General features: G+C 38.0%; 1 protein-coding gene across 3 annotated transcripts in view; it reads left to right on the top strand.

Moving 5' to 3' along the window:
• The window catches only part of LTA4H (leukotriene A4 hydrolase), a 28,500-nt gene extending 3,794 nt beyond the window's left edge, over positions 1-24,706 (top strand). The window contains exons 2-19 of one of the 3 annotated variants that reach the window (XM_067697600.1): positions 838-968; positions 2,401-2,521; positions 4,818-4,886; positions 7,169-7,273; positions 8,949-9,001; positions 11,680-11,752; positions 12,023-12,163; positions 13,244-13,267; positions 13,763-13,833; positions 14,288-14,399; positions 14,954-15,098; positions 16,059-16,162; positions 16,591-16,661; positions 18,660-18,714; positions 20,756-20,851; positions 22,902-22,984; positions 23,638-23,742; positions 24,415-24,706. In XM_067697600.1, coding sequence (XP_067553701.1) covers positions 838-968; positions 2,401-2,521; positions 4,818-4,886; positions 7,169-7,273; positions 8,949-9,001; positions 11,680-11,752; positions 12,023-12,163; positions 13,244-13,267; positions 13,763-13,833; positions 14,288-14,399; positions 14,954-15,098; positions 16,059-16,162; positions 16,591-16,661; positions 18,660-18,714; positions 20,756-20,851; positions 22,902-22,984; positions 23,638-23,742; positions 24,415-24,532 — 1,677 coding nt within the window. In that variant the 3' untranslated portion in view covers positions 24,533-24,706. The remainder of the gene's footprint in view (positions 1-837; positions 969-2,400; positions 2,522-4,817; positions 4,887-7,168; positions 7,274-8,948; positions 9,002-11,679; positions 11,753-12,022; positions 12,164-13,243; positions 13,268-13,762; positions 13,834-14,287; positions 14,400-14,953; positions 15,099-16,058; positions 16,163-16,590; positions 16,662-18,659; positions 18,715-20,755; positions 20,852-22,901; positions 22,985-23,637; positions 23,743-24,414) is intronic. The other 2 variants (XM_067697602.1, XM_067697601.1) reach the window with 2 other exon arrangements.

Here is a 24,706-nt window from a genome sequence, read left to right as displayed (position 1 = left end):
AATAGAATAATTAGAGTGACAGAAGGATTGAGTGAAGTTTTAAAAATAATGTGGAAGGCTGGTTTAGGTTGATTGGAAACAGTCTTGTGGTGTAGGAAGATTGAAGATTCTAGAAAAGTAGTTGAGAGATAATGAAAGGGTATGGTTTCTAGGGCACAGATAGAGGATTATTGGGATGGAAAATCCTCAGACACTTGCTGACCCTCCCTTCCTGCCCAGAGCAGTTGTCTTTAATCGGCCATAGCAAGTAGATATGCTCTCCCACTCCTCTATAGGGTCATTTGGTTAGAGTTGCCATACCAAGTTGGGCTTTTTCTAGATACACAACAGCAGTGAGGTACAGTCTACTTATTTGCCTAACAGGTTCCAACGTTTGTTTTAATTTGGGGATATATGAAAGTAGTACAGAGCAGTAGGACTATATGAATTCCAGGTAGAAATATATGGTAAGGTATATTGAGGAGTCATGATGAAAGAAACAAGTTATAGATGGATTTTTTCCTAGTAGAGAAGTTAAGTTTTAGGAGACAGAAGCAAAGGCGTTTTAATTTAGATCTGACTTTTACTTAAAGCTGGAAATGTGTGACTGTCCCAGAATTACCTAACGATATATATGCAAATCTTAGAGCCTCCCAAAACTTTAAGGAAGTTTAAAGTCCCATGAATTGGGACCTATGCTAACTTTCAACTCCTTTAATTTCCTGTCTTTCACTATCTTACTCTCCCTAAGCAACTAGTTCTACTCTGTAGTCATTGCATTAGCCTATATGCTATATTAGTTTTCTCTGGTGCCTAAAACGATATTCTTATCATATAAAAATATTAATTTAATTCTAGACTCTGGATACAAAGGACCTTACAATAGAAAAAGTGGTCATCAATGGACAAGAAGTCAAATATGCTCTTGGAGAAAGACAAAGTTACAAAGGATCACCAATGGAAATCTCTCTTCCTATTGCTCTGTGCAAGTACGAATGTTCTCATCTTTCTCTTTTATAGCTAAATAAGGGGGATACATATTTTTATTTAATTTAGATTTTTTTTCATTTCCTATTTTCAGTTTGTGTGTATGTAGTAACTGATACACCACTCCTACCAATCTGCTGTTCTGATTGAAGCTTATAGTGAAAATTATATGTTCTTAAGATATTAAAGAAATTCATCGTATAAGATACTCCAGAATAGGACTTTTGATAACTGTTAACTTCTTTACTCATCATTTTAGTGATACCTAGAGTGATGGTGGGAGCATGCCACCTAAGGAGGCATTTCAGGGTCACCTGGGAAGCTTTACAAGCTGCACACTTTTCACCTTCTCCCAGAGGCCAGCCACTTTTATTAGTGGAATAACAACAGTGGCAAACATAGAACCATTTCTATGTACTTAAAAAGTGCTGGAAATGTATTCTTTCATCTAATCCTTATAGTAACCCTTTGTGGTATGATCTGCATTTTATAGACGGGGAAAGGGAACCTCAGAGAGAGAAGGTAACTTATTTAAGAAAGTGGTAGCCAGAGCTGTCATATTGGGAGTATATCCCACTCCAAGATATACTGGGGAGGGAGAAAAGGGTGGGAAACCATTGGCCTAGAACAAGGTCAATCTACCCCATCTTTCAGCGGTCAGTGTTTTCATGCATTCTCTTCCCATTTAAGAAAAAGAAAGGAAACTCTCACACATAATTTGTGAGATCTATCATTAACCATATTGTACAGATGAAGCAACTACCGCATAGGGAGGTCAAATAATTTGTCTAAATTCACAGCACCAGTTAGTGGTAGATTCAAGCACAGGCACAGCCCCTCCAGGGCTCTTGCTGTTTCCTCGTTAACAGTGCCGCCCAATCTATCTGGGGTGAAGGACCAGTTTTTGTTAGTTCCAGTCCGCCACAGGCTGATACTTTTGTGAAATGCAATAAGAATGAATTCCTAGGAAGAAGAGATTAAATACAAACACATACATCTTACTATAAGTTCAACAGACATAAGAATTTATTCTCAAGTTCTTGACTTAACTTGTCCAGTAACAGTTTTCAGACTAGCACTGCCCTATGTTATGCTCTGGCACCCACCACGGTGGTAGCTGAAGTTCCAAAATTATTTCTTCTACCTTCCCGCCACTATAAAAGATTACATGATATCACAGAAAAAAAGTTGGGGTATTCAACTAATATTAGTTCCTGTTACATCTTCATAAGCAGTTACCATGTAGAGAAAAGAACCCACAGGCTGGCATTCAGGTAGGAATATGTGAGGCAAACATTCCTAAAACTTACTCTCAATCAGTGATGAGACCTCATAAAATATTATTTATATTATTCGTGTTATTTATGTACTATGAATTCAAATTTTAGTTAGATTGAATTGTACTCTACTAATGTATTTGTTCCTTTCATACAGAAATCAAGAAATTGTTATAGAAATTTCTTTTGAGACATCTCCAAAATCTTCTGCTCTTCAGTGGCTCACTCCTGAACAAACTTCTGGGAAGGAGCACCCCTATCTCTTTAGTCAGTGCCAGGTAAAAAGGACGTGGAATGATTTATTATCCCCAGTTCATGCAGTTGAATGAAGCAAAGTAGACAGTGGTCTTATGGATACATGGGTCTTACCTAAGATAGTACTTTATTTTATCTTATATTATTAAAACTACATATATTTTCATTTATACCTGTCATTATTGACACATTCATATATTACTTTTAAAAAGAAACTTCCTTCAAATTTGAAAACATGTCTACCTAGATTGGACCATCTAGGTCATATTTATATTCACATCCTCAGCACCTAGCATAGAACTTGGCATAGAGTGAGAACTCAATAAATGGTCATAAAATGAAAGGAAAACACTGTTAAACAAAGTAGGTACCGGTTATGAAAATTGCTAACAATAAAGAAGGGGAAAGGGAAAGATCAGATTTCCCATTCCTCTCCAATCACCATTGCCCAGAGGTAACCATTGAGTTGGCGTGTAGCCTTTCCAGATTTTTCTTATACATTTACAAGTGTACATATTATGTAAATATATTGAATGTACCTTTAAAATATGATATGATTTAGACTACATCTGTTTTCTGTTTAACAACTAAGAATAAAGAACCACATAGAGACAATCTGTCACAAGGATAATAAGTATCAAACTTTCTTCTGAAAAAAAAGACTAATTCTTTTAGTAATCAAATAGTTTACAATTAAAGGAACTTGCTTCATTAAACATTGACTGTATTTCCAAGCACTGTATAAGGTACTTCACATGTTTAATCCTTTTAATATTCCTCTGTGATAGATACTATGGTAGGCTCACATTTGAAAACAAGTCTATCAAAAAGGAAGCAATGTTGACACCTGTATAGACGTGTTTACTTTCTATTGCCAATTGAATTTTTTTTTTTCTAAGAAACTCATAGTTCGCTAATCTGGAAGAGATATCATGTTCTAGGCAAGAATGTACCAATTATGTAGTCTCTGTCTCTTATCTGATTTTCATCAGTAATTCGTATGGAATGTCCGTTGGCAAGAAATGCAAGATTTGTGAGTCAGAAGAATGTGAATTTTGAACATACTATTCCATTTCTTGTTGGACACAGTTTTTGAAACAGAGATTTCAGTTAAATGAAGAAATTACTATAGTTGATAGGAAGCAGGTAGACATGATTTTGTGTGATGAGTTTGCTTACAGCCGTTCTCTATGCATATTTTTCTGGGTTTGGTCTTATCGAGTGAAATACATATAAACCCCACCCCTGGCATTGCTGAGCCACATAACCAGGGACCTTTAAGGAACCCTAAAGGCATATGGTCTTGGAAACTTATTTTGGGAGAGAGAACCAGGTGGTTCTTCTAGTTCTACTTAATCCATCTAGAGGTCGTTTGGGATTTCCTATCTATGAAGAATCTATTAGATTTGAAGTGAAAAGTGCTGGAGTTTGAGGATAGAAGGAAGTTTGCAGAGGCGTGAAGTAGGTCTGGGATTTGTAACAACTTCAGAGAGAGATGTTAGTATCAGTGTTCCTTTAAGCTCAGTAGACCATCTCAGTGAGGCTGGGATTCCTTTGCTCACCAGCAACAGATGCAGACTTATCTGTAAACAGGCCAGGGTATAAAATCATAGGTACTCTGGTCATTCTTAATGGAACTGATCTTTATGACAGATTGATACGGAAGCAAAGAAACACTCTACATATTATGTGAATGAATATGTCTAGATGGTATTGAAAGAGACTTTTCTTTCGCCTTCCTTGTCTTCCTAGTGTTTACTTTCAAAGTTTGCTGCAAGATCAAAATGTCAAGACTCTAACCACATTTCCCAAGCAGAGTTCCTTACAACACTGGCACCCGATTAGACGTTAATAATTAACCAGAGGAAAATGGGTTTTGTGTTGAAATAAGTATGAGAATTCGAACAGGTTTCCTTATTATCGGTCTTTTCAGAACCTTCAGGAGGCTAATGTTCCTAGTGACTCTCCCAGGCATGCAATGTGCCATGGTTCTCAAATTTACTTCACCAAAGAGCCCTTTTTTGTCAGGGTTCCTAACAGCTTCTCACTGGGCACTACTATTACTCAGGAATCACTGCCTAACGTTGCTTCATGCGTCAGCTGAAACGTGAAGGTTGACCGTTACATTAAAAGGGAAAACCAGATTTTTTTAATCCACAGATCTACTTTTGCTACTTTAAAAGAGCTGAAGAAATGTGAGACATTTTGATCTTTAAAAAGAATGTGTCTAAGAACAATGCTACAATTGTAATGATTTCTTAATGACTTGATTTATGAGACAGGGAAATAGCTGTTTCTTTTTTTTCCTCCCTCTCCCAGGCAATCCATTGTAGAGCAGTTCTTCCCTGCCAGGACACTCCTTCTGTGAAATTAACCTACAGTTCAGAGGTAAACATCACTGAAATTATTCACTGAATTAAATGATCCATACAATTATTTTAATAGGGATTACATTAAATCTGTGGATTTCTTTGGGTAGTATGGACATTTTAACAATATTAATTCTTCCAATCCATGAACACGGGATATCTTTCCAAAATGATCCATATAAGTAAATGTGGTATAAATGAGAAGCAGAGATAAGAATTGAATTTTGTTTTTTTTTTTTGCGGTACGCGGGCCTCTCACTGTTGTGGCCTCTCCCGTTGTGGAGCACAGGCTCCGGACACGCAGGCTCAGCGGCCATGGCTCATGGGCCCAGCCGCTCTGCGGCATGTGGGATCTTCCCGGACCGGGGCACAAACCCGTGTCCCCTGCATTGGCAGGCGGACTTTCAACCACTGCGCCACCAGGGAAGCCCAGAATTGAATTTTTATAGCTAGAAATACTTTACTTAATTAAATTCTACCTGAAATATGTTAGAAAAAGGCTATGGATCCCATTTTGAATCTCTGTTTTAAAGGCAGTTGCAAACATAAGTATAAAAAAAAGGGGTGTCAGGGACTTCCCTGGCGGTCCAATGGTTAGGACTCCACAGCCGGGGGTGCAGGTTTGATTCCTGGTCGGGGAACTGAGATCCCACATGGTGTATGGCGCAGCCAAAAGATGAAATGAAGTAAATAAATCATTCTGATTTTAAAAGGAATTCAGAATTCTGGACCTAAGAACAAGAATTTGGGAGCAACTTCTTTTAACTTAAAAAAATTGACACTTGTAGGATTAAAGTTTCTATAAATGTACTTTACAGCCTTGTAAATATCTATCTAGGTATCCTAATGGGCATATATTGCAGACTTATCTGTATACATTTCCAACTTAATCTTGTTGTAGGTACTGCTAATCCTTTTAGGAAAAGGTAGACTATAATTAATAAATAAATACTATCCCAGAGGCTAGACTTACTTAGACCAGGCAAATAGAATTGAGGACCAACCTGTATTTATGGGGCCTTCTTGATTCCCATAATCGTTCCACAACCAAACCACCCCTAGCATAGTGCTGCAGAAAACTTTACTTGGAGGCCAAGAATCCCTGGACTCTGGTGCTTTGTGACCACCTAGAGGGGTGGGATAGGGAGGGTGGGAGGGAGACGCAAGAGGGAGGGGATATGGGGATATATGTATATGTATAGCTGATTCACTTTGTTATAGAGCAGAAACTAACACACCATTGTAAAGCAATTATACGCCAATAAAGATGTTAAAAAAATTTTTTTAAAAAAAGAATCCCTGGACTCTTCTCCACCACTTAATAACTGCATGACCTTGGGCAAGTCTTATGACCTCACAACCTCCGTTGTCTCATCTGTATAACCTATCACTGCCTAAATGAAGGGAGGAAGCAGAACCAAGGTACTTCCTGAATAGTTTTTAGCTCTAGGATCTATGGTTGTTGCAGCACTGATTCTGGAGGTCCTGATTCTGTGCCTGCCTCAGTAATAGCCTTGAGGACTGGGCCGTGCAGGAAGAACATGAAAACCTAGCCTTGTTGGAATGGATGTTTGCTAGATCATTAATACTCAGGTGATGGTCCTTTATTCTGGCATTCATTAGAAGTAAGACTTGGAGAATCATGGAGATACGGTACACACTTAAGTGACCATACAGTTTGCCCCGTAAGGACCTTTTCCATACAAACTTCCAGAGAAAATTATTTCACATTTCTCAGCAATAAGTTTAAAAGCTTCTCACACTCGTGACCCTTAAAAAGTAGAATTTGTAACTCCAAGTTTATGTTTTAAATATTAAATTTTTCAGAATTGTATTCTCTGATCTAAAGTGAGTATAGCATCCTTTTGAATCTCTTCTGAGGGTGTGGAGGGGAGCAGGGCCGGTGGCTACCATTGCCAGGCATGGTGCTGAGCTCTTCGTTTATATTATTTATTCCTTGCAACAGTCCTATGAAGTATTACCCTCATTTGATGGGGGAAACTGAGGCTCGGGGAAGTTATTTGCCCAAGTGCATGAAGTTAGTAAGTGCAGAGCTGGGATTTTAACCTAGTTTCTACCAAATGCTCTTAATATGGATGGCTGGATGGATAGGTAGATATGTCACCAACATTTTTAAAGAAGCCAGTTTTACGTATTGCCAATTCTAGTTATAAAAGTGATACAGAGGAATGTATTGGGTTCATAGTCTATTGTATTGATAGTCAAAAAGCGGGGGGAAAGGTTATTTTACATAGAACTTTTCATGTATATCTTTATTTATATCTTTTCCTTCTCAATTAGGTGTCTGTCCCTAAAGAACTGGTTGCACTTATGAGTGCCATTCGTGATGGAGAAGCACCTGACCCAGAAGACGCGAGCAGGAAGATATACAGATTCAGCCAAAAAGTAAGATCTTAGGGTCTAGATTTTGTTTTAGGTGGTGGTGAACTACACATAGCTTTTACCCATCCAGAGAGCAAAATGGCTTTTGAAATATTCCAGAATTTAGAAAGCAGCTCCTGCTTTTTGTTTTCTTCATTTCTTTTTCTTTTGTGCTTTTAAAATCTTTGGTTCTGCTCGCAGCGTTGTACTGAAGTAGGAGGGTGCTGGATAGGCACGGCAGGGGGCGTGCCTGATCCCATTTCCCTACATCCCAGTCAGTAGCAGGTTTCCTGTTTCTAAGTTACACTTTGACCTGCCCTGGTACCAGAGCTCGGGCGTGTGGTGGTGTATTGTTTACAGATGGAAGAGCTGTCTTAGACCAGAAAGCACTCTGTTACAGTACTTTTAAGTTAAAATTTCTAAGTAGCTGGTAGTTTGACTTGTATCTTTGACCTTTAATGAAGTGTGTGTGTGTGTGTGTGTGTGTGTGTGTGTGTGTGTGTGTTTATTGATGCTTTTTATTTTTTTATATATTTTTATTGGAGTGTAATTGCTTTACAATGTTGTGTTAGTTTCTACTGTACAACAAAGTGAATCAGCTATATGTATACATATATCCCCATATCACCTCCCTCTTGAGCGTTCCTCACACCCTCCCTATCCCACCCCTCTAGGTCATCACAAAGCATCGAGCTGATTTCCCTGTGCCATGTAGCTGCTTCCCACTAGCTATTTGACATTTGGTAGTGTTTATATGTCAGTGCTACTCTCTCACTTTGTCCCAGCTTACCCTTCCCCTTCCCCGTGTCCTCAAGTCCATTCTCTAGTAGGTCTGCATCTTTATTCCAATCTTGCCCCTAGGTTCTTCAGGACCTTTTTTTTTTTTTTTAAGATTCCATATATATGTGTTAGCATACCGTATTTGTTTTTCTCTTTCTGACTTACTTCGCTCTGTATGACAGACTCTAGGTCCATCCACCTCACTACAAATAACTTAATTTCGTTCCTTTCTATGGCTGAGTAATATTCCATTGTATATATGTGCCACATCTTCTTTATCCATTCATCTGTTGATGGACATCTAGGTTGCTTCCATGTCCTGGCTATTGTAAATAGAGCTGCGGTGAACATTGGGGTGCATGACTCTTCTTGAATTATGGTTTTCTTTCGTCCTCCTTAGCAGAACAGGTAACTAAGCCACAGTGGACAATTTTGCCCCTATCCCAGCTTCTGGGATTCCAAAACCTTCAGCACCCTCTCGTTGCTGGATTGCTTTGTATGTCTCTCAAATATACCAGGAGTGGTTTTAAGAAGGAATTTAAAACAAAGTTTTTTAATTCAAGAGAAAATGACAAGAAACTTAAAAGCATAGTTGCCTTTTTATATGTTAATTTTTGTGAAATGCTTAAAATGTACCTTGTAATACTATGTGCAACCATGTTTTTCACATTTCAGAGTCTTCCCTTGCTAATGGGATAAAAGGGAAATAGACGTTTTGAAATGTCTTTACATCGCAGTTTTGAACTACTTGACCCCCTCAAAAATGAGAACCATTTGAGAAGTACAAAAGGAAAGTAATCCACACTAATGTTTGGAGATTTGAAAGGAAATTGACTGACTTCTGAATACGAACTGTCTTATTCTGTAATATTTTTAAACACTAATTCGAGCATTTGGTGTGTTTTTTTGCCACCTTTAGGTTCCGATCCCCTGCTACTTGATCGCTTTGGTTGTTGGAGCTTTAGAAAGCAGGTGAGCCTTTGAACACATTTTGAAGTTTATGAAAAGATTAAACCTTAGGTGTCTTGAACCTCTGTCAGGATTAATTGGTAGATCATTTTTGTATTTCTCAAGATATCAAGCCAACAGCTCTAGAAACATTCAAATCTAATCATGAAATGTAAGCAACAAATTAATTTTAAATCAAAAAAATCTTTACCACTCACCCCTTAGATTTTCCAAGTATTATAGAATGAGCATGGTCTTACCTACCTTTATAGATCTGGAATCTAAGTTTGAACAAGTCACTTCTCATAACCTCCATTTCCTCATCCTTAAAATAATAATATCCCCTTTCCTACTTCATTGGGTGGTTATGTGCAACAAATGAGATAAATTATTTTAAAGCACTTGGAAACCTATAAATATCACAGAAATATAAGATATTTTGTTAAAATTTTACCAGCAGCTAGATTGCCCTTCTTTCTTAATTTCTTGTTTGTTCTTATTTCTAAACAACTGAAAATTAAGAATGGCTATAGTAATCACATTCTTTAAATTGCCAGGGATGTGGACACAGTGGACAAATCAGGCAAATATAGATTCCAGGGCTTCCCTGGTGGCGCAGTGGTTGAGAGTCCACCTGCTGATGCAGGGGACACGGGTTCATGCCCCGGTCCGGGAAGATCCTACATGCCACGGAGCGGCTGGGCCCGTGAGCCATGGCCGCTGAGCCTGCGCATCCGGAGCCTGTGCTCCGCAACGGGAGAGGCCACAACAGTGAGAGGCCCGTGTACCGCAAAAAAAAGAAAAAAAAAAATATATATATATATATATGTAGATAGATAGATAGATAGATATAGATATAGATTCCAGTTCCAGCTGTAGCAGTTAACTATCTACATCCTTGGGCAACTCACCTCTCTGAGTTTAACCTTCTTCGCCTAAAAACTGGAAATAATCATGTTTACTTCAAGGGATTTTTGTGAGGATTAACAGACCTAACATATGTAAAGGTCCTGGCCTATAGGAGGCACTCAAAAATGATAATTATAATCATTGTCACAGCAGCTGACAGTTATCAGGTCTCATTAGGTACCAACTCCAAGGCATTATGCCCTTGAATTCTCACAACTCTGTAGAATGGATACAATTACTCTTTCTCATTTTACCAATAAAGAAACTGATGTGTGGTGAGTTTAAATAGCTGGCTCAGAGTCACAGAGCTAGGAAATGTCAGAGCCGGGACCCGTCCTAGACCATCTGACTTTAGAGCCCATGCAGCATAGCACTCTGCTGTCTGGAGTGGCAGCCACTAACCACATAAGGCTTGAGATGTGCTGGAAGTGTAAAATACACACCGGATTTCTAAAGACTTCATATGCAAAAAAAGAATGCAAAATATTGCATTAATAATCTTTCATGCTGATTACATGTCAAAATGATACTATTTTGGATATATTGGTTTAAACAAAATATATTATTAAAATTAATTTCATCTGCTGCACTTTGCCTTTTTTAAAAAATGTGGCTACTGGACAATTTATAATTACACATGTGGCTCACATCTGTGGCTCTCATTCATTTATATTGGCTAGCACTGGCCACCACTGCTACTCACTGTGGTCTACAAACCAATAGCTTTGGCATCACCTGGGAGCTGGTTAGAAATGAAAGTCCTTGGGTCCTACCCCAGACCTACTGAATCAAAATTTGTATCTGAACAACCTCCCCAGGTAGTTTGTATGCACACTGAAGTCTGAGAGGCCCTGCCCTAGAATCCACTGCCTCTCTGGGCCAGGATATCAAGGCAAAGACTTATTGTTTGGGGTTTGGCACTGCATAACAGTTTTAAGATGAAATTTACATGAAAAAAATATTTTTGAGTTCTAGTCCTATACAAGTGATATATAGTTCTATTTGTTTCTTCTTTTTTTTATTGTGGTTAAAAAAAACCCACAAAATTTACTGTCTCAACCAGTTTTAAATGTATAGTTCAGTAGTCACTAGTGTTAAGTATATTCATGTTGTTGTGAAACAGATCTCCAGAACTTTTTCATCCTGGAAAACTGAAACTCTGTACCCTTTAAACAACAACTCCCATTTTCACCTCCCTCCAGTCCCTGGTAACCATTGTTCTATTTTCTGTCTCTCTGGGTTTGACTATTATATACCTCGTAAGTGGAATCGTAGAGTACTTGTTCTTCTGTAACTGCCTTATTTCACTTAGCATAATGTCCTTAAGTTTCTTCCATGTTACAGCATGTGACAGGATTTCCGTCTCTCTCTGTTTGTTTCTTCTTATTTAAAAGTGTTCAACCTTTAAGTACACAACAGAGTTTACATCCACTCCCTTCTGGAATAATCTCTCACTGAGCCGTGACTGGGTTTCTATAGTTGTAAGATTGAGGGAAGAAACTAGATCCCTACAGGTCTTACCAGAGCCAGTAAGCTAACCTTTGGGGGCGCTTCACATCAAGTTTTCATGTGGCCCAGACTGCACCCCCTTATAGACATGCAGACTTATTACCTCATTTACAACAGGAGGTTTGCACCTCAGAGAAGCCGCTTAGCCTCACCTCCTCCCCATAAGCACGTAGTACATCACACTGCTTCTGTAAGGATTTGTGTACAACAGTTTAAATCGTTCCTAGAACCAGGTGAGTAATTTGCTTTGAATTTCATTTTTATTAAGCTTTTCCATTTTGCAGGCAGATTGGCCCAAGGACATTGGTGTGGTCTGAGAAAGAGCAGGTGGAAAAGTCTGCTTATGAATTTTCTGAGGTTCGTCATAAAGTTACCCTTTTTAATAACTGTGGTAGATGGTAGATTTAAGATTTTGAGTATGAAATGCGATGCTTTTAAGTAATGTGGTAAAAGAATCAAATAGTATATCTTATTTTAGGTGTTTGCAGTTGATGCATTTTTGGGTATCATTTTCATTTAAAATAAGCATCATTAATTCATAGCCTTCACAGAAAGCAATGTACACTTTAAAGAAATTTATTATGGCAATTTGTAAGACATACAAATATATATACATTAATTTTCCAGACTGAATCTATGCTTAAAATTGCAGAAGATCTGGGAGGCCCATATATTTGGGGGCAGTATGACCTATTGGTCCTGCCGCCATCCTTCCCTTATGGCGGCATGGAACATCCTTGCCTCACTTTTGTAACTCCTACTCTGCTGGTAAGTGTAAAGTTTTCTTCATTTGAAGTTGACTTTTCCTCAAACATAAACCTAGATATGAAGAGCCTTAGACTCCTAATAATAAAGACTTTTTTAAATAATAAAAGTCTTTTATTTATGTAACCCTTGTTTCTTATTTGACACTTATTGTGGTTATTATCATCACCTCAACTTTCTAAAGAAAATAATTTGGCCATTTGGGAGAAAAGAACATAGTGTTCAAGGTGCTTTAGCATGCTGGGGGAGGAGGGCTATGTAACAACAGTCTATTGATGAATTGTGTGTCCAAAGAAACTATACCATTTACACTTGGCATATAGGTACTGGTTAAAAAACAAAGCAAAACTCAGTTTACCGTAACTAGGAAAGAATTAGCCCACAGTATATAGCTATATTTTATATGCCTTTGTTCGCTACTTTAAACCCTTCCTAGAACCAAGTGAGTAATGGATTAGCAACTAAATAAGTAAAACACACTATAGGACACTACAGACTTTTCTTAAATATACTGCAGGTAATAAGGAGTGAATGAAGGTACCTAAGAGTGAATAAGAGCGGATATAAAAAAGTAGAAGAGGAGGGCTTCCCTGGTGGCGCAGTGGTTGAGAGTCCGCCTACCAATGCAGGGGACGCAGGTTCGTGCCCCGGTCTGGGAAGATCCCACATGCCGTGGAGCGGCTGGGCCCCGTGAGCCATGGCTGCTGAGCCTGCGCGTCTGGAGCTTGTGCTCCGCGATGGGAGAGGCCACAACACTGAGAGGCCCGCGTACCGCAAAAAAAAAAAAAAAAAAAAAAAAGAAGAGAAGAAATGTTTCCTGCAAGTTAATTAGAGACAGGTATACTGGCTCCTGTGGTATTGGAAAAATTCCCAAGATTAGGGAGAGAAAGAATAATGCTATGTTTTAATCCTGCATTTTAAAAAATTTCTTCAGTACATGTTGCTTTTGAACTCTTTGGAGTGCCACAGCAGAAGTACAGTGGACCATAAATGCTGGAATACTATGTCTTGACATAGGCAGTCTTTTAAATATAGTCTGTAATTTGATTTCTGAAATATTAAGGTAATCTTCTTCTTTTTTAGGCAGGTGACAAGTCACTCTCCAACGTAAGTTAAAATTTATTATCATGGTCTTATCCTCAAGAAGTATTAAGTCAAGTGATTTTAAAATATCCATTGTGTCATTACATTGAAGACATGATTATAAAAGATAACGTGGGGATTCTAGTTGCAAGACATTACTACATAATCAGCAGGATTTAACAGATTTAAGAACACTTTATGGCTTGATCTCTTCATATGTTTATGAAATATTTTTTAATGGAGTGATGTATCCATTTATTATTTTCTAAATAATATTTTGTTTCTAATTTTGTAAACTATACTATACTTTTTTTTATCTTTGGCTAAATTGTGATTTTTTTTTTTTGCTGAACTGAATAATTCCTTGAATATCTCAGCTAATGTTAAAAAAACTTGAACAATGTGGAAAAAAATAAATTGAACAACGTGGAACTGGAAGAACTAGAATGCTTACATAATGAGTTATTTTAGGTTAAGATAATCAATTTCACCATTAATCACTTCTACTATTTCCTTTAGGTTATTGCACATGAAATATCTCATAGTTGGACAGGAAATCTAGTGACCAACAAAACTTGGGATCACTTTTGGTAAGATTTATTATTATTATTTCTTTATTGGTTCTTGTTATTGATTTCTTTCCCTGCCTTCCACCACCTTGAATTGGTTTGTGTGTATACCTTTGTTATCATCTCTTTGGTAGACAGGGATTTTTAAAAAATTCTGTAATACTTATCACAATGTCAGGTAGAATAGAGGTTTTCAGTTGATGCTGTTTAGTTCCTGGTATGGTCACATTTTAATACATGGACACATAAAACCAGAGCCCTGGCTTCATTTGCCCTGCTTCCATCTTCTGGGCTGGGCTTCCCATTGTTCTGAACTGAATGCAAGGAAGCCACGCAGAGCAGTCTGCTTAGACCTGAGTATTCATACTTTACAATTGCTTTGCTCTGTAGAAACACCAAAAAGAAAATATCTTGTTGATTGCAGTGCCTTTTTCTCTCAGCTGTGTCAGTGTTTTTATTTTTCAATTATTTTCAGGTTAAATGAAGGACATACTGTATACTTGGAACGCCACATTTGTGGACGGCTGTTTGGTGAAAAGTTCAGACATTTTCATGCTCTGGGAGGATGGGGAGAACTCCAGAATTCGGTAAATGAGTCATACTTTTAAAAGCATTCATCCCAAGTTGTGTAGGTGTTCAAAAATTCAGTTTGTAAAGCAGCTTTACTAAGTAGCAGTAAGAAAGTCATTTTTACCAGTGTGGGAAATCAAGCAGATACTGGTATGATGTTCTGTTGTTACCTGTTAGTCATTATCCTGTGTAAGGTCATGTTCATGACCAGTAGGACCTCACTGGGGCTTTGCAATAATATAGTTGGTGACTCTGTTTGAATTTTATTTGGTGTATTTATGTCATTTTTAAATGCCCTCTCCTGAGAGCTGAATTTGCTAACCAGGCATTAAAACATTTTTCTAGTCTTTTATTAAGCAAGAAATATCACGGAACCTTGCGCTAGTAGGCATTCCATTAATAGACTTCCAGAAATGTATACTAACATATCCTACAGTTTCCAGTCTCTAGTTTAAGTTCTCAATTCCCCTAAAGTTATGCCATGGAGTGTAGTAACACTTCTTAGTAGCTTGTGTACATGGTGGTAACCAGACTTCATATTTGAACATTCCTCTAATTTTGCGTCTCACAGATAAAGACTTTTGGAGAGACACATCCTTTCACCAAACTTGTGGTTGATCTGACGAACGTAGACCCTGATGTGGCTTATTCTTCAGTTCCCTATGAGAAGGGCTTTGCTTTACTCTTTTACCTTGAACAGCTTCTTGGAGGACCAGGCAAGCAGTTGGCATTTTCTGATTTTTTTGTTTTGAGGGTAACAAAGAATTTAACTGTTGCTTTTGCTCCATTTTATTCTTCCCGTTCATTTTTTATGCAGCCGCTAAAGAAATCTGTATCGTTTTCTAATGTCGCCTCTCTACTTAAAACCTTGACTAACCTCTGCATTCTAAATTATGCTGCTTGACTTATAAAAAGCTCGTCAGTATTTTAAAAACTAGGAAACTAATAAGTGCTCATTGAAAAAAATTGTGTGTGGTACAGAAATTTGTAAGAGTCATAAGTGAGAGTCCTTCAGTTTGGTGTGTATGGCTCCAGATCTTTTTCAAAGTGGAAGTGGACAGACATATATAGATATATATACATATAGTTACTTTAATTACAGAAAATGGATCATACTATATATTTCTTCTACATTTATTTTTTAATTCAACAATATTTTACATACATCCTTCCATGTCAGAATTTATAAATCTATCTTGTGCTTTTTAATGCCATCATAGTATTTCATTATACATGTGTGCTGAGTTTACGTAACTGTCCCCATTGATGGGCATTTAAAAGTACTCTCCTTAGTCAATGGACTTTGAATGCCCTCCCTCGTCTGGATCCATTCTGTCTGTCCAATCTTATTTTCCTCTTTTCAAGTTATACAAAGGTCGTTGGTCTTGGAACTTGTGTTGCGTATTCCTTTTTTGTGTCTTGTGTCATCCCCTTACCTCTAATTAGGATTTCTCTTCTGCCTTCCAACAAATTACGTATGTTCTTCAAGGTACAACTTAAGTCCTACCTCTGTTTTTGAACATTCTTTTACTCTTAAAGTCCTCATTGGTTTCCCTATTTTCTGAATGTTCTCTGTTCTCCGTGGTTTGGTACAATGCAAAGCACCAAAAAATGTGTTAATTACATTTCTATTAATTGACTTCTTTTTTCTTTTCTTCTTTTTGAAAAACTCTTAGAGGTTTTCCTAGGATTCTTAAAGGCTTATGTTGAGAAATTTTCCTACAAGAGCATAACCACTGATGACTGGAAGGATTTCCTGTATTCCCACTTTAAGGATAAGGTTGGATTCTAAAACCTTTCTTATTGTGCATGTTCAATATATCTTTATTTAATGGCTATTTGTTAGGTTGATTTGAATTACTTAATAGTAGTATTAGTTTAGAATTTAAGATTCAATCTTTCATTCAGTGTTTTCCTGTTTAAATGTGATCTCACCAGTATGAACTAATGTGTAGAATTTTCCTATTTCAGAGCAATCTACAGCGGTATGTTTCAGAAATTTGTGTGTGTACTTAATTTTCCTATTTTATTTAAAAGAACATTACTGATTAACATAAATTTATTTTAGAAAAGAGACTTAGAAATTATCTTGACATGTCAGTGTAGACAAAGTTATAGATTTGAGGTCCTAAAAGTCAGTTTTAGATTTTTTTTTTTTCAAGAGAAAAGATTGTTCTGTAGCAAACTGGGTGTTCCTTCTGTTCTCAGGTTGATATTCTAAATCAAGTTGATTGGAACGCCTGGCTGTACTCTCCTGGACTGCCCCCTGTGAAGCCCAAGTCAGTACTTACCTACTAATGCTTTTCCTTCTCATTCTCCTAAATCCTAGAGCTCCTCAAAATATCTGAAAGGGTTTTATGCCTTCCTTAAGCTATTACTAGTTTGTGATGAGAGTTGAGTTCATAGGAGTTAGAACCTTAACGCTGAGGTCCAAAAAGTCATTTCCATGATATTATAAATATAAATTAGTTCAGTTCATTGCAGGTAATTATTGAGTGCCTCCTTTCTGCACAAGGATGGTGAGAGATACAGAAAAGAAAAAGATATTGCCCTTTCCTTGAAAACGTTTGCAGTAAGAAAAATAACATAGAAGCATCATGTCCCTCATTACAACAGTGTCATAAGTTACCACCCTCACTTCCAGAGGAGGCACATGAGGCTTAGCTAGGGTAACGTGTCTTGCTGAACGCTGCGCAGCAAGTCATGAGAGTTGAGATTCAAATCCTCGTCATCGTAAGCGCTCCATTACACTGTCTTTTAAACGAAACACCTTCCTCAAATCAGGGACCTGAACCCTGGTCTTCCAAGAATCATATTAGGAGATGCTAACTACTCCATGTTGCAGCCAGGGACTTGCTGTTCCCTCCACCCTGAGTACTCTTTACCCACTTAATTCCAATCACAACTCAAGAACCACTTCCTCACGAAAGCATTCCTTGACCTCTCTAACTAGGCCAAGTCTCCCGTTTCGGGTTTCTCGGTGCTGTGTGTCGCCTCTTCACAGCTCCACAGTCGTAATCTGAGATTTGTGTGAGTGAGTATTAAGTCTTTCTCCTTCACTACATTGAAGCACTATGAGAAACAGGGCTCATACCTGATTCACTCATAACTTTTCTTAGGACCCTGCCCTAAGTAAGGGTTGCTTCCCCTTCCCTGGGCTAATCCTTATTTAACTGTTTTCATTACAATGAGAAGGAAGTTTCAGGCACGAAGAAACAGACCAGCCAAAGGTCTTTTTTTTACTCTCCTGGTGTTCCTTATGAGATCAGTGCTGTCATGTTCTAATTGAAGGTGAGGAACTGCCTGCACAGTCAAGGACCTCTGGTCCCACTTGGTCTTGAGGGCAAACAAAAGGGCTTGCCTACTGTCCACAGCCCACTTCATGAAGATAAACTGGAAGCTGATTCAAAGAAGGTCACTGCTTTGACCCCTTTATTATCTCCCCCAGGGCACAAACTCTCTGAAAGCAAGTTCAGTGGTCACTTCTAATCAAAACTTACCTCATTTAGGCCCTGCAGGGCAGGTACCCCTCTGTTCTCTAACAGTAGCGTTTCACAGCAAGTAAGCATGACTTATGGACAAAGAAGGATGTTTTACAAGAATTTTGCACACATTACATGGTCCCTTCCATTGCTGCAAAATGTATGACTTGTTTTCCAAGTTGAGAACACATAAACCTTAGCACAGCTTGCTTTGCTTAATGGCCAGAGTTCGTGAATTCTGCTTTCTTCTGAAAAGAGAGGATCAAAATCACATGATTTCGGAGTCTCCCAAGGGTGTCACCCTTATTTCCCCATTGTCTAGAACAGTGCCTTGTCACACAGCAGTTGCTCGCAGATCTGTTGGATGTTTAGATGGTTGGAACGACAGAAAGGAAAAGACACGAGAGCAAGGACTTTGTGGTGTTTACCACGTTGTCCTGAGTGCCTGGAACTGTTCCTACCATCCGGGAAACAATACGCTCAACTCAGCCCCAGCCCCTTCAGCATACACTGCAGAAGCATGTGACGGTCTCTGCTGAGATGTTTTGGCATTCTCTCCAAAGAGTAATCCAGGGTTTCATTAATTTGATATCCAGTTGGATTTCTGTGTTCTTAGAGGAGACCAGTAATCTTTAAGTCAGGTAGAAGATTTCCTATTTCCATCACTCTGGAGTTGTTTATCTTTATTTTCAAAGAACTTTGAAATTTAAGTATGTTCTGTAAGTTCAAAATGGCATTGATGCAAAAGCATGTGCTTTTATAAAATGTAACCTCTAATATTCTGAATCTTTGCAGTTATGATATGACTCTGACAAATGCTTGTATTGCCTTAAGTCAAAGATGGATTACTGTGAGTAGTAATGTATGATTTTTGACTCCTTTTTGAATTGTACAAATGTGTCTCTACTCAGTGAAGTGGGGGAGTGGTGCTTTACTTATGAACTCATGTATTTGGAGTTACTATTCCTAAGTCAAGTTTATCCAAGATGATATTATACCAGCCCTCAACGTGCAAAGTTAAGTTTGAGGGGGAAAACAAATGGATGTTGATGGTATTAGTTCTGATTTTTCTTGCTCTTAAAAGGGAAAGGGGTGGGGGAATATAGGCCTCTTAGAGGAGAGTAAGTGATTTTTAGGAAAGATGAATGGGCTCTTAGAAGAATAGATAGGGAGGTATGATAGTTTGCACCAAAGTTTGTCTGGGTGTGGAGAATAAGAGAGAGGAGTAGAAAGCTCCAGGTATTGGGAGACACATTAAGGGTCAGAGGAAGGAAGAGAAACCAACTCAGGAGTAAGGCAAATTGGGAAAATGGAACAAGAAACCATGGCAAAAAATACCCTAATTTTAAATAAAATATAAACATCTTTTTGGAGATTCTCATAACATCATAACAAAGTTAGAGCATTACTGACTTTTTAGATCTAAGTTCAAGATTTTTTTGTAAGCAAATATAAAATCTAACAACTTCTGGGCTTCCCTGGTGGCGCAGTGGTTGAGAGTCCGCCTGCCAATGCAGGGGACACGGGTTCGAGCCCTGGTCTGGGAAGATCCCACATGCCGCGGAGCAACTAGGCCCGTGAGCCACAACTACTGAGCCTGCGCGTCTGGAGCCTGTGCTCCGCAACAAGAGAGTCCGCGATAGTGAGAGGCCCGCGTACCGCGATGAAGAGTGGCCCCCGCTTGCCACAACTAGAGAAAGCCCTCGCACAGAAACAAAGACCCAACACAGCAAAAATAAATTAATAAATTAATAAACTCCTACCCCCAACATCTAAAAAAAAAAAATTCTAACAACTTCTTATCAGAGCAGTAGGCTGGTTGTACACATATGTACCTCCTCTGTCAATACTTTGCCCTCCCCATCTCATCCTTCTCTCTACCCACCTTGCCCTGCCATGTAACCATGACCATGAATTTTGGTTTATCATTCCCCTGCTCTTTGTTTTTACCACTAATAAATATATCCTCAATAGGTAGTTTAAATTTGCATGTTTTTGAGCAGAGAATGAGATCTGTAAGCTCTAATATTTAGGTGAGGTTCTAAAGAGGGAGGAAGTTCTGATATTAAGGGTGTTTTGAAGGGGGAGGAAGATGTAAAATAATGATTCTTTACAAGGATGTATATGCATACATTAAATTTTCTGGAAGGATATACATATTAATATAGGTTCCTGAGAAGTGGGACTTGGAGACAGGGAGCAAAAGCAAAGGAATTTTTCATTTGGTCCTATTTGATTTTTTTTTAACCTTTGCATGTATTTCTTTTAAAGTTAAAAGAAACCCTAGTTTAAAACTATTTTAAAAGATTTTTAAAATACTTATTTTGATAAGCTTTTTTTAATGCTCCTCAATCATTTCCTCAAAGATAATTCGCAGTGAATCCTAAATTGAAAAGTACAGACCCACTTTTTTTTTCCTTAAATGATTTCCAAGATTAAGTGAGGAAAATAGAATGTGTGAAGATGAAGGGAAAGATCTGTTTGTGGCCTTACGAGTTCATTAGTGTGATATTTAAAAGAATATGCAATTTGATTATTTACCCACATTTTCAAATTGGCCTATAAACAGTTGACATGCTTTTTTGTAGCATTTCTTTGCTTTGGAAATCTATATATCGTGAATTGTACAGACGTTGTCAAAAGTTTCCTCCACTGTTACTATTAATAGTCTAATTTGTCTTAAGTAATATAGATTTAGGAGTCATATCAGCTCTTTAAGTTATAGTTACGCCATCTCAGAATGATTAAAATAGCTAACGTTCAAATTTATTTTTTATAATCTTATACATCCTTGTATTTCTATTTCTTAACTTTTACTTTTATGTCAGATAAACCAATACATATTATTGAATCGTACACGAATGGCAGTAATCAGGCAACATTTATTTCAGGGCAAAGAAGATGATTTAAATTCATTCAGCTCAGCAGACCTAAAAGACTTCTCTTCTCATCAGGTGAATGAATTTTTAGCACAGATGCTCCAGAAAGTAAGTACTAGCTCAAAATATTAGAAATTAAAATGGGCATAAAGGCACAGCATTCATGGTTGAACCCCACTTGGAAAAAATATCCATGTGGAAACTAACAGAAAAAATGGTTTGGTAAAATCCATTCGTTTACTTAAAAACATTTGTTGAATGCGTGCTATGTTTAGCATTGTGCTGAATATAAAAATACGTAAGAAAGAAATATGCCAGGTTCTCAAAAAGTTTATAATCTAGTAGGAAAGGTCTCAAGTGCAAAATTTAGCAACAAAAGGAGGGATTTTAGGTGTCATTTGAGAAAAAAGCGAAGAAGGACTCCCTTCCAACTGGGGTAATCAGGAAGAATTTCGGAGGAGTGGGGCTTGATTTGAGAAGAGCAGAGTCAGCAGGGAGATAGAAGGAGCAGCAAGTGACAGAGTGTGGCAGGAGGAGGAAATCGTGGCCCTGGGAAAGAGGTTAATGAAGAGAACGCTAGAAACACTGCTGGGATCTGATGTGCTGTGTCTTGAATGCCAAGCTAAGAATGTTAGATTTGATTCCAGGCAGTCGCAGAGCGTTTAACATTTTTAAAAAGAGAGTCATCTGATGAAATGGTGGATTATGAAGACCATTCCTCTGGTGTTGCGGAGGCTGGATTGACATGAGGAACGCTGGGGGTGAAGTTAGTTGGGAGACTCAGAGGAGTACAGGACAGGCTGGAGGGAGCTGGCGGGAAGGGAAAGAGCAGGACAGTGAGAGGGAGAACACATAGGATGGAGCATGGGGTTTGGGGACTGACTGGGTTGGGGGATAACAGGAGTAAGTCCAAGCAGATTTGAAGGTTTCAAAGCCAGGTGACTAAAAGAATATGGGAAGCTGAGAGGAGATGCTGTATGTTGAGAGGGAGATAGTGATGGGGTCTTTACTATTACATGACAGGGAGCTCTTAGGTCTAAAGACCTTGAGAGGGATGGAAGAAGACTTTGAACAGAATATCCTATGGAACTGATGCAAAATGAGGAACAGGAATTTAAAGCAACGGGAGTCTTAGAGAACCCATTAGTGCATGAAGCCATCTCCGCGGTTTCACACATTTCTGTAGCCCCGCCTGCCGTGTGGCCTGGAGCCACGAAGAGAGAAAGCATGATGCGCCGACTGGCGAGCAGGCACAGCAAACAGGGGAAAGCAACGAGGTGACCTAGGAGGTGACCTTAACCAGCCGGCCTACGCGGCTGGACTTGGAGATTGGTTGAAACGAAACAATCTGGGAAGGGTCCAAGCAGTCAGTGAGAGCCGAGTGTGGGTGAGCGTCCTGTAAGACGCGGAAGCGGCTGGAGCGGGAGGTTTCCATCTACCTCCGATTCCTCCGCCTGCATCCCGCGGGCACCGCCGACGCTCCGCCTGCCCAAACTGAGCGCTGCTTTCTCTCCTTCACCCAAGCTTGTGCTCCCTGTAGCGCGGGTCAACCTGGGCACGGGAGTTTATGAACCCCCTGAAACTGTACATACAACTTGGTGTTTATACGGTAAATGCATCCCACCCGCCTCAGGAAAGGGTCCGTATTAGTCATTAGATTCTGAAAAGGGTCTGTAATATAAAAGTTTAAAAACTGCTATTTTGTAGGGGTATAGATCATTCAAAAGGGATTTCGGAGGAAACATACAAAGATAAAGCTGGGGGGAATCAGTGAGGAAAAAAATTAACTGTGATTGAATCTGGAGAACAGAATAAATTTAAGATATTTCAGGTATAAGGAAGAACTTGAAAGACTCTGGAGAGGTTCGGAAAGTTAGTGCTTACATATACCAGAAAGTCTGATCAGAGTACTTCTCATTTACCTCTCCACGTACCTCGCAAATTAAATTATCCCTTGGCTCCTAGTAGAATATCCTTATTCAGAATAAATTTGCACAAAATTTATTTTAGTGTGCATTTGTTTCTTTTATTTTTATCTAAGTTATTTCTATTTTATAAAATAATGAGGGTTTTAATCTGGCTAAGAATTTCTCTCCAGCTCCTTTCTTCCAAGGAATCCTGTTGAAATGATACGTTATACTTCTTTATTTTGCTCTAGGCACCTCTTCCATTGGGGCACATAAAGCGAATGCAAGAGGTGTACAACTTCAATGCCATTAACAATTCTGAAATACGATTCAGGTACATCATTTTAACTTGTCTCTGTGGAAGAAAGTGGAAAACTAGTTTCAAAAGTGGAGAAAGGGAAAGCAGCGTATGAGACATACATGAGTCTTGAAAAATCCTTTTCAAATTTACTGCATCTATATACATAATTATAATGGTCTTTAAGGAGTAGTTGCAATATCTGTAAGATGATAGTACTAATTTTTTTGTTAGAATTTATTCTAAGCTTCTCTTGCCTTTAAAAAAATTAGAATTAAAGAATCATTGGTAAATAGGCATTCTTCCTCTTGGGCTCTGAAATGGGAATAGTTAGAAATCTTTGATTCTGTTCATCTTTTTTAATTCAAATTTGTAGCGTGAGCTTAAATCAAAGTTTTATTCCTTCCGAAATTGCATATGTAAGGTCTATAGGCACCTACATAATCCAAACCCTTTAAAACGTATGATCTTTTTCAAGAACCAACTATTCTTCTTTCTCTTCTCCAATTATTGAATGGTATGTATAAGGATTTGAGATTCTCAGAATAAAGACATAACATAAAGTGGTGTACAGTGTAAGTATAATGGGATTATTCATCATTACAAAAGTAATTTTCAGATATACCTGTCATATCCTGCTTCTTTCTCCTCATTTCCTACCCCATACCCCCTAAAAACCCTCCTTTTAGATGGTTACGACTCTGCATTCAATCGAAATGGGAGGAAGCAATTCCTTTGGCTCTAAAAATGGCGACTGAACAAGGAAGAATGAAGTTTACACGACCTTTATTCAAGTAAGAACCAAGTCTCACTATGCTTTGACTTTATATAAGGAATGGGGAAGAAAAATCTTAAACAGATGTTTTTGATGTTGCTAAAATACTTTGAAAAAATGCAAACTAAAAATAATATTTTTAAATTTGTTAAGGATTATAGATACAATTTTAGAATAGGAATTAACACTTCTAAATATTTAAAGTTTGAGATGATTTCATTAGTTTTTTAGAAGGATTATATATGGATTACCTATTATGGGCCAAATAGGGTTAGACCCTGGTGAAAAGGAAATAAATCGAAGATAATCTTACATACACAAAAAGATCTTTAAAAGCAAGTAGAAGATGAGTAGGGAAGGATAAGAAAAAAGTGTCTGAAGTTAAATGCAAGAAGGATGAAACAGGTAAAGCCAAACCTTTTTGATTCAAATGTTGCAATAAGGTAGACTAGGTTGCTTGACATATATTAAAGGAATGCTTGATAAAAGTGAAAAAAGTTGTATCTTGGCAACAAGATACAATTTAAGAATATCTCAGTGAAGTTGTTTTGACTATGAATTTGGCAGGAATTCTGAAAAAAATATAACCAAGACATAAATATCTATTATTAATCTGTTTGCAAGTATAATAAAATTTGCCGAAGTCAGTCAAGTCATTATCCATCTTTCTTTTTTTTTTTTTTTAATGCAGGGACCTTGCTGCCTTTGACAAATCCCACGATCAAGCCATCCGTACCTACCAAGAGCACAAGGCGTGTATGCACCCCGTGACTGCCATGCTTGTGGGGAAAGATTTAAAAGTGGATTAAGGACCTGTCCATTGCTGATTTCAGACATTTCTCTTTTTAAAATTGAATTCATAAAGAAATACAAAATTTCAGCTCACATTGTAACTAAAAATGTCTTTTTAGTTTTGGCTTTTTATTGTTTGGTCAGTGATTTTTTTTTTTTTCATAAATAAAGCTGATCTATCTCCCCTCCCA

This window comes from Pseudorca crassidens, chromosome 11 (assembly GCF_039906515.1).
Source record: "Pseudorca crassidens isolate mPseCra1 chromosome 11, mPseCra1.hap1, whole genome shotgun sequence".
Classification (NCBI taxonomy): Eukaryota; Metazoa; Chordata; class Mammalia; order Artiodactyla; family Delphinidae; genus Pseudorca; species Pseudorca crassidens.
This window is presented reverse-complemented; position numbering and strand designations above follow the sequence as displayed.